This window comes from Sus scrofa, chromosome 14 (assembly GCF_000003025.6).
Source record: "Sus scrofa isolate TJ Tabasco breed Duroc chromosome 14, Sscrofa11.1, whole genome shotgun sequence".
In the NCBI taxonomy this organism is placed as follows: Eukaryota; Metazoa; Chordata; class Mammalia; order Artiodactyla; family Suidae; genus Sus; species Sus scrofa.
In genome coordinates, this window is record NC_010456.5 from 106,209,697 (window position 1) to 106,220,037 (window position 10,341).

A 10,341-nucleotide genomic window follows, 5' to 3' on the forward strand; every position below is an offset into this window, starting at 1 on the left:
TAGATGCTGGTTTACCTATCCAGGTTTCTTCCAGCTCTGGAATTTTGAGCCTAATTTTTGTCAGCACCTTTCCTCTGCTTTCTAACACATGGTTTTTGTTTTTATTCAGACTGTCTAGTTGGGATCCTACAAGCTACTCCAATTTGAAGCCTTGCACATACCATCTTATTATGTATAAAAATCAGATAACTAGACATTCTACTTTGAAGGGAAGGGGGTTGTAAATTTATTAAGATTGAAATTACTACTGCTATCTTCTGGGAAGAGGGAATTCTGAGTATCTATGTTGTTCCATGTGGTAGCCACAAACTACATTGCCTAGTGAGTGCTTAAAATGTGATTAGTGCAATTGAGGAACTGAATTTTAAATGCTATTTCCTTTTATGTAGCTTTAATTTGTCTTTTGAAATGATTGTAATATTTTCCATTGTAGTTGGTTTACAGTGTTCTGTCAACTTGCTGCTATACAGCAAAGTGACCCAGGACACACACACACACATACACACACACACACACACACACATGTATTCTTTTTCTCACATTATGCTACATCATGATCCATCAAAAGTGACTAGATAGAGCTCCCAGTGTTATACAGCAGAATATTTATCTTTAATTTAAATATAAGTAGCCATGGATCACTCAAGGCTACTGTGTTAGAGCTGATCTAAGGTTTTTTTGGTTTTTATTTTTTTTCTCCTATATCATGAATTTAGAAATCCCTCATCCTTAATTATGCAGTAGTAAAAACTTGGAAAACTGCTGTTCCCATCTTGGCACGTTGGAAATGAATCTGATGAGGAAACGTGAGGTTGCAAGTTCAATCCCTGGTCTCGTGCATTGGGTTAAGGATCTGGCATTGCCATGAGCTGTGGTGTAGGTCAAAGATGCAGCTGGGATCTTGCATTGCTGTGACTGTGGTGTAGGCTGGCCTCCACAGCTCTGATTAGACCCCTAGCCTAGGAACTTCCATATGCCATGGGTATGGCCCTAAAAAGACAAAAGACAAAAAATATAAAAACTTGGAAAACTAAAACCAATGTAAGTTTGGTGCAATTTCATTTGATGGTCAAAACCTCGCTTGAACTATTTAAATTTCTTATTTATACTATGTGCAAGTATTCATGTCCTGGTAATGACATTTGTGAACTTTTCTTACTTTTAACCTTGTTTACTTAAGTAAAATGTGACAAGAATTAAATCAGGTAACATATGCAAAATATAAGGTAAAAACTTGTTTTCATCTATCAGCGTGGTGAAATCAGACACTAAGAAGACATTGTATTGGCGAGGCTATTTGTATGTAAGAAGTTTCAAATGCCACTGGCAGGATTATAAATAAGTACATCTTTTTTTACAGGACAGTTCAGTCATATCTATTAAACTAAAATATGGTATATTTTAGTGCAGAATTAAAATTCTTAGTATCCACTGCAAATGCTAATGAAGGAATGTCCAAAAATTCATCCTTGCATTATTACTTGTGGTAAAAAAATATCTTGATGGAGTTCCTGTTGTGGTGAAGCAGAAAATGAAGCCAACTAAGAATCATGAGGTTGTGGATTCAATCCCTGGCCTCGCTCAGTGGGTTGTGGAAATGACACTGCAATGGGCTGTGGTGGAGGTTGCAGATGTGGCTTGGATCTGGCATTACTGCAGCTGTGGCGTAGGCCGGCAGCTGTAGCTGTGATTGGACTCCTAGCCTGGAAACCTCCATATGCTGCGGGTGTGGCCCTAAAAGACAAAAACCAAAAAAAAAAAAAAAAAAAAATCTCGACCTATCTAAATGTTCATCAGAAGTGTAATGGCACATTTACATTATGATACATGAAAAAGGCAGATGTATGTGTGTTGATATGGGACAATATCCAGATTATTTTATTGAAGAAAAAAATCACGATCCGGTAGATGCTTGTCACTGGGTTAAAAAAGAGAAGAAAGTGCTAAGTGGCATAAATGTATGTAGGATTATATGCCTGATGTGCTTAATATCTCTAGAAGGACATATAACTAGTTGGTGGGAATGGTTATGTTTGGAAAGTCTAAATGGGTTTGTATTGTTAGATATGATTTCCTTTTCACCATATATACTTTTTATGACTTAATATATTCCTCATTTTTTTACTTGAGATATAAGCCATGTCAAAGAAAATTCACCTTTTTAAGTGTAGAGTCTAAAGAATTTTGAATAGTAAGTGAACTATCATCACAACTAAGTTAAAACATTGTCCTCACCTCAAAAGGTTCTCTTAGTCTTCTTTTGCAGCTGATGCATTTCCCCTAATTCTAGCTGGTGGTAACCACTGATCTGTTTTTGGTCCTACAGTTTTGCCTTTTCACGAGCAAAACATAATAGAATGTGACACAAAGGAAATAACCTGTCATTAACTCATGTCTTTGTCTCTTTTTTATGTGGCAAACTATGTTTGAGATTTATCTTTGTTATTGCATGTGTCATTAGTTTATTCCTTTTTGTTGATGGGTGGTCCATCATATGGAGTAGCACAAATTGTTTACTCATTTACTAATTGGTGGATATCTGGATTATTTCCAGTTTTGGGCTCTTTGAAAAAGATGCTACAAATAATTGCATACAGGTTTTTGTGCTGACCTAAACTTTTATTTCTTTCAGATAAATATTGAGGAATGGAATTGTGGCTTAAATGTTTACTTTATTGAAAAACGTGCCGAACTGTTTTCTGTGTGGCTGTGACCTTTTACATTCCCACACTAGCAACACCTGAGCATTCCAGTTGCTCAATGTCCTCTCGTTGGTGTTAGTGGTCTTAAATTTTAAGACACTGCAGCGATTGTTTAGTGATATTACATTTTGTGTTACCCCTGTTTTCTCAGTGAGTGATGATATGTGGCTTCTTTGCTTTTTCTTTTTGGCTGATCCTGTGGCATGTGGAAGTTCCAGGGCCAGGGATGAAACCTGCACAATAGCAGCAGCCCTAGCTGCTTCAGTGACAATGCTAGATCCTTAACCTGTTGCAGCACAAGGAAACTTCCTGGCTTCTTTTCATGTAATGATTGGTTATTCATGTGTGTTCATAGGTAAAGTGCTTTCTTAAATTATAGTCCTGTTTTTATTGGACTATTATTTTTTACTTATTACAGCTCTTTCTGTATTTTTGTATGCAATCTGTTTATTGTGCCTAAGTGTTGCAGGTCTTTACTCCCAGTGTGTATCTTTTTCTTTCTGTTTTTGGTGTCTAAGAATGTCTTTCAGAGAGCAGATGTTTACAATTTTGATGGGGTCCAGTTTATTCATTATTTCTTTTATGACTTGTGCTTTTTCTGTCATATTTCTTTTCCAGCATGTGTTATTAAAATACTTGTGCTTTTAATAAGTTTTTTACTTGTATATTTAGGCCTATGATCCCTTGAAAGTTTATGTGTACTTATGATGTGAAGTCGTGATCGTACTTCATTTCTTTTCTCTATGAATATCCACTTGTCCTGGCACCATTGGCTGAAAATATACCAGGGTGTTTTTTTTTTTAATTTTATTTTTTTTAAGATACCCACTTTTTAAAATCTTAAAGTAACAGTTTCCTGTATTATTATTATTCTTTTATTGTATCGTGTTTTTTGTCTTTTTGAAAGGTTTACCCACATTATATGGAAGTTGCCAGGCTAGGGACTGAATTGGACCTACAGCTGCTGGACTTTACCAATAGCCACAGCAATGCAGGATCTGAGCTGCATCTGTGACCTACACCACAGCTCATGGCAACACTGGATCCTTAACCCACTGAGCAAGGCCAGTGATCAAACCCGCATCCTCATGGATGCTAATCGGAATCATTACCACTAACCCACGGTGGGAACTCCTATTTGTTTTATTTTTAGTTTTAAAATTTTTTAGTCTTTTTAGGACCACACCGGCAGCATATGGAGGTTCCCAGGCTAGGGGTCTAATCGGAGTTGTAGCCACTGGCCTGTGCCACAGCCACAGCAACACCAGATCCGAGCTATGTCTACTACCTACACCACAGCTTATGACCTTAACCACTGAGTGAGGCCGGGGATTGAACCTGCATCCTCATGGATACTAGTCATGTTTGTTAACTGCTGAGCCGTGATGGGACCTCCTTGAATTTTTATTTGTATTTTTTTAATGGCTATAACTGTGGCATATGGCATTTCCCAGCCAAAGGGCTGAATATAAGCCTCATCTGAGACCTACACAGCAACTGCAACAATGCCAGATCCTTTCACCCACTGTGCCAGGCCAGGGGTTGAACCTGCACCTCCATAGTCACCTGAACTTCTGCAATTGGATTCTTAACCCACTGTGCCCTGGTGGAAACTGTCTGTATTATTTGTCTTAAAATATACAAGGCAATACTTTTAAAAGTAAAATTAGGGACCTTAAATATGATAAAGGGTGGAATTATCCCCCAGTTTTGAATTTAAAATATTTTTAAATTTAAATAGTATTTAAGCATAAAATGGATGTATCTAACATAAATGAAATTTGTGTATATATCTACATTTTAACTGCATATCTATGAGTCTTCTATGATACTTAACATCTAAGTACTTCAATATGTACCTGAACAAGGACTTTATCTGCATAGAAATAAAGCCTTCACACTAAGGGAATTATCATCTATACAATAATTTTATCTCATATATATGCTATAACTACATGTTCTTAGTTATCCTAAAATATCTTGTAAAGCTTGTTTTTTTTGTTTTTTGTTTGTTTGTTTGTTTTGTGGGGACATCTAGTATCCAGTCAAGGCACAGTACTTAATTTAGTTGTCCCTTTAGTCCCTTGTTTTCAAGAAGAGTTCCTGTTCCTTTATTTCATTTTAGTACATTGTCCCAGTTTTTCAAAACTGTCAATTATTATGTTTACTGTTCCTCATTCTGGCCATGTGTGATTGTTCCCTTGAGATTAGATTCCAGTTCTGTGTATTGCACAATAAAATTACATATGTGATTTTGTGTATGTCCTACTGCATCACAGTTTGGCTGAAGACATGTAATGTCAGTTTATCCTGTTATTGGTGATGCTAAGGTAATCCGTTATTAAGGATGTGTGTGCATATGGCTCCTTTGTTGGGGTTCTAGTTCTCACAGGTAATTAATAAAAAAACATCTATGGCATAGTACTTTAAAGACCTTGTGAGTACACTGTTTCCTAACTCATTCATCTAATAAGTTTAGCATTAATTGATAATCTTTACCTGAACTGTTGATAAATGATAATTTTCCTAATTTGATCATCTCACATTTTTAAACCTAGAATGTGTCCATAATGAACTGTTCCCCCAATTTTTAAACTGAGGGAAACAAATTTCCATCCCAAGATAAATACTCAGTAGTTGTTAGTGTATTTATAATATTATCTACAAAGTTATTTTTCCTCTTGGGCAAAGTTTCTTTTTTATTGTGATAAAATACACATAACACGAAAATTTCCATTTTAGCTGTCTTAAAGTGGACAATTCACTGCAACATAGTGCCTTCACAATGTTGTGCATCCATAGCTACTCTCTAATACCAGAGCATTTTCATCTCTCCAAAAGGAAATGCCTCACGCAGTAAGCACTCATTGCCCAGTCCTCCGTCCCTCCATCCCCTGACAACCTCTGATCTGTTTCTGTGTGTATGGATTTGCCCTTTGTTATTTTTAATCAGATCAGACCTCTCCTTTCAAAAGCCCTGTAAACAGTTTCCAAACACATCTGACTTTTCAGGAGCCAACACAGGCTTCCATTTTAAACCATAATCTACACACGAGATGTGTGTAAAACTGAAGTACTGAAATAGAGCAAAGGGTGGGACAGAGAACAGTGTCCAAACATTGTGATAAATAAAAGGGGATTCGGATATCAGCACGCAAGTGACTGCATACTCAGTCTTTCAAATGCTTTTGGAGGCCACTTGAGTAACCTCATTGCCACTGATGTTAAGCTCATCCCTCTTTTGCACTTGGCCTGTCTGTCTGGGATTGCCATTGCCCTTATGTAGACCTGGGACCCCTCAACTATAGATCAAAAGATTGGACTAAATGATTTGCAACATTTCTTCCAGCTCCATGACTTCCTTATAACAAAGTTTATCTTTATTTTCATCCCAGGGCACAACTGTGTTAACATCACTGACGTCTGTGCTGCGTGATGACCAAGAATTCCCCAACCCAGAGGTGTTTGACCCTGGCCACTTCCTGGATGAGAGTGGCAACTTTAAGAAGAGTGACTGCTTCATGCCTTTCTCAACAGGTAATGAACATGAATTGCCTTAGGGACTTTAGGGGACAAGATATCTTTCAGGGCATGGTTGGAACTCAATGGTGCTCAGTCTGGAGCTGGTGGAATTGCTTTTTGACAATGATCCTGAGCACCAGTCCCAACGCCATGCACTTTCCACCCCATCATCATACATCCCCTGTATCGGCAGTCTGGGAAAGTGACCCATTTCTGCCAAAATGAAAAGGCTAGGAAACAGATGGATTGAATCCTACCTCTTTGATAGATCCCTGAGCTGCCCAAGAGCTCCTCTTAGCAAGCAAAGCTCATTTAGGTTTTCCTTGCCTGACATAAGAAAGGCATAAAAGTCCACAACTTTTGAGTATTTGCTATAATGTCTCTCAGTCACCAGGCTGAGCTCTGGGGCTACAGCTCTTTACAAGCACTGAAGGGGCAACATACCGGCTCACATCCTAGTTAGGGAAGCAGATTAGTAAACATATCACTGTAATGAAGGAAGAGTAGTGTGGTTGGAGAGAAAAGCACAGGCTGCTCATGAGACCAGAGGGGAAACTGCCTGCTTTCTGGTCACTCATACCCTACAGTGAGGCATAACATAGAATAAGTAATATTCTAATCATATGGTCACCAAAGAGAAAATGGGGTGGGGTTGGGTAAGTGTGGGGTTTGGCATTTACAGATGCAAATGACTCTATACAAAATAGATACACAGTGAGGTCCTACTGTATAGCACAGGGAACTCTAATCAATATCCTCTAATCACAGAAAGGGAATTTGATCTGCCTCACAAGAGCTGAGTAACAAAACAGGGCAGGGTGATTTTTATAGGAACAGGACATTTCCTCTAGATTGAAAGGGTCAGAACTTGTGATACAACTGTAGTATCAGGATTCCTTGGGAGTGTGGCCGGATGTTCTGCAGTGGTTCCAGAGCACCATGATCTTCCTCCACCTGTGATCCTAGGCCTTGGAAACTGGTTCTCCATGGCTACAGAGTGTGCCTCATATCTGGCCATAGAGTAACCTTCATGGGATTGATGGCTTTCGATGCCTGCTTTGGGTCTTGCTCAGTATGTACCAAAATGTCAAGGACTGAGCCTTCCTTTCAAAAGTGCACATTTTAGCGGAGCATAAAAACAATTAAATGGAGACTTGTGATTCAGGGTGATCCATGCTTCAGCTAAAGCATGAAGATCATTCTGAGGAAACCCAGAGAGGGCAAGATTCTATTGCCTGTGAAGATCATAAAGAGGAAGTGACATGGGACATGGGTCCTGAAGGAAGTATAGGAGAAGAAAACCTTAACCAAATGGAAAAGCACGAGTCAAAGCTAGAAACCTCATGGCGCACTGGAGATTGATGAAAGGTGTATATGGCTAGGTGTGTGTACAGAGGAAGGACAACATGAGGGCATGGAGAGAAGATAGTCATCTGCCAGTTGAGGGTGAGGCCTTTGAAGAAATCATAACAGCCAACACCTTCATCGTGGATGTCTATCCTCCAGAACTGTGAGGAAATGAACTTCTCTTAAAAGAAACCCAATATACCACCTAAACTAACACAACATGTGAGTCAATTATACTCCAGTGAAATTTTTTTAAAATGGAGGCAATGGGCTGGTGATAACCCTAGCTGTGCCATCATTTAGACAATGATGGTTTTTATGAATATTAAGTGTGTACATAACCAATAAATGCACATTATCTTTTTCCTGTGCACAGTTTTTGGGGGTTAATCTCTGTTGGCTTGATCTTTAAGTTCCTTGAATATGTCAAAATTTCCAGAGTAAATTTTTGACTTCTTGCTTTTTCTTAGTAACAACAACAACAGCCACTACTACCAGTATGGAGATTCCTTAAGAAACTAAAAATAGAGTTGTGATATGATCTAGCAGTCCCACTCCTGGTCATATATCTGGACAAAACTCTAATTCAAAAAGATAAATGCACTCCAGTGTTCATAGCACTACTCTTTGCAACAGCCAAGACATGGAAGCAACCTAAATGTGCATTCACAATGGTTAGAGAAGGTGTGGCAGCATATATACCCAATGGAATATTACCCTGCTATAAAAACAGAATGAAATCATGCCATTTGTAGCAACATGGATGAACTTAGAACTTATCATCCTAAGTGAGTAAGCCAGAAAGAGCAAGACAGATACCATTTAATACCACTTAAATGTGTAGTCTAAAATGTGGTACAAATGGACTTAATTGTAAAACAGAGATAGACTCATAAACATAGAATACAAACATATGGTCACCAAAGAGAAAATGGGGTGGGGTTGGGTAAGTGTGGGGTTTGGCATTTACAGATGCAAATGACTCTATACAAAATAGATACACAGTGAGGTCCTACTGTATAGCACAGGGAACTCTAATCAATATCCTATAATAAACCATAATGGAAAGGACTGTGAAAAAGAATATATATTTTGTACATATTCAGTTTTATATCAATACGTATATAGATCAACATAAAACTGAATAACTTTGCTGTTTACCAGGAATTAACACCACTTTGTAAATCAAATGTACTTTAATTTTTTAAATGCCTGGATATGGCAAGCCCTGGGAGTAGACGGTACAGTAGCATAGCACTGAAGAATGGAAGGAATGATATGGAACATTAGACTGGGAACAAAGTATGGAGGGCCAGTTCAACCCATCTGGACCTCATCTCATGAAACAGGTGGGAGAGAGACATTGACTATTTTACAGTAGGAGAGTGACACATTTAGCCACGTGGTTTTGCAAGTACATGAAGGAAAAATCTTTGGCTGAATTTGGTGCCAGAGGTAGGAAGGAAAATACAGATACATGAGGTCCCTCCTTTCAGTTCTTTTCCTCTCAACCCACCTGGACAAGCAGAGTGGAGGTGTTTCTGCAAAGTCGGATAGAAACTGGAAATGGAAAACAGCAATTATAATGTGGGAATATGTAATGAAGTGGTTGACATAGAGCTGAACGCAATAAATATTTGTTGAATGGAAGGTTCCCTTTAAGCTATTTGGTGGATCGAGAGTATATCCAACCTCTGTCTCTCTAACCATCCTTCCAACCTCCTCCTATTCAGTTATTTGTCAAATAGTTATTGCATATTTTCTGTGAGAGTTCTAAACAATATTCTGGGGTCAAATCCCCTATGTGTGTTATTTTCAGGAAAACGAGTTTGTGTGGGAGAAAGCCTGGCCCGCATGGAGCTATTTTTATTCCTGACTAGCATTTTACAGAAATTTACCCTGGAACCTGTGATTGACCTAAAGGACATCGACACCACCCCTATATCTAGAGGCTTAAGCCACGTGCCACCCTCATACCAGCTCCGCTTCATTCCTGTATAATGAGGAGCAGACCTTGCGGCTGCTATGATGCTGTTCTCTGTAACTCATCCTCCTCTGGGCTTCGTTCACCCCTTTCTCATTACCAGGGGTGCTCTCTCTGACCTCCCATCTTGTATCTCCACATTCCCTCAATATCCAGCGAATATCCAACCTCCATTAAAAGTTTCCTGAGTTTTACTGCGCAAATGTATGTGCTATCTTTATACTCTGTAACACTCAGATTGGCTATCACATGTGTTCATTGTTACCTAATATTGAGTTAGTGTTGTGTTATCAGGGTGAAACAGTAGAGTGATTGATATAAGCCAGTATGTAGCTGTTTGTCCTCTGCATTTCTAAATAAAAAGCATCACACTTTGCTGAGCCAGTCTCAGACTTTCCTTCTTTTGTATGTAATGCAGGTAAGAAGTGAAAGAAAATAGAGTCGGAAGAGGCCTTTCTTGTCTTGATAAGAACAGAGAAGGAGCAAGGGGAAGAGGGCAGAAAAACTCTTTTTGCTGAGTGTCATCTAGAGTTACTTGAGGTTTGGGTTGGAAAATGAGAGAAATTGTGTCTAAGAGCAGCCCTACCCTGTAGAGAAATGGTGAGAAGATCAGCATTAGGGAGGAATGAAGAGAAAGAGTTAGAATTCATTCCTCTTGTTTGTGTCAACACGAAAGATGTGAAATATTCTCATTACTTTGTGTTTCAAACTTACAGGCAAATGTTAATGTATACTTTCATACTTATAATCATGTGTTCTAAGTGTTATTCTTTTCTCTCTAAACAA

General features: G+C 38.6%; 1 protein-coding gene across 1 annotated transcript in view; it reads left to right on the forward strand.

Annotated features, from left to right (window-relative positions):
* CYP2C36 (cytochrome P450 2C36) overlaps positions 1 to 9,935 on the forward strand; it is a 34,967-nt gene extending 25,032 nt beyond the window's left edge. The window contains exons 8-9 of the mRNA XM_021074020.1: positions 6,098 to 6,239; positions 9,391 to 9,935. Of these exons, the coding sequence (XP_020929679.1) occupies positions 6,098 to 6,239; positions 9,391 to 9,572 (324 nt within the window). The 3' untranslated portion in view covers positions 9,573 to 9,935. The remainder of the gene's footprint in view (positions 1 to 6,097; positions 6,240 to 9,390) is intronic.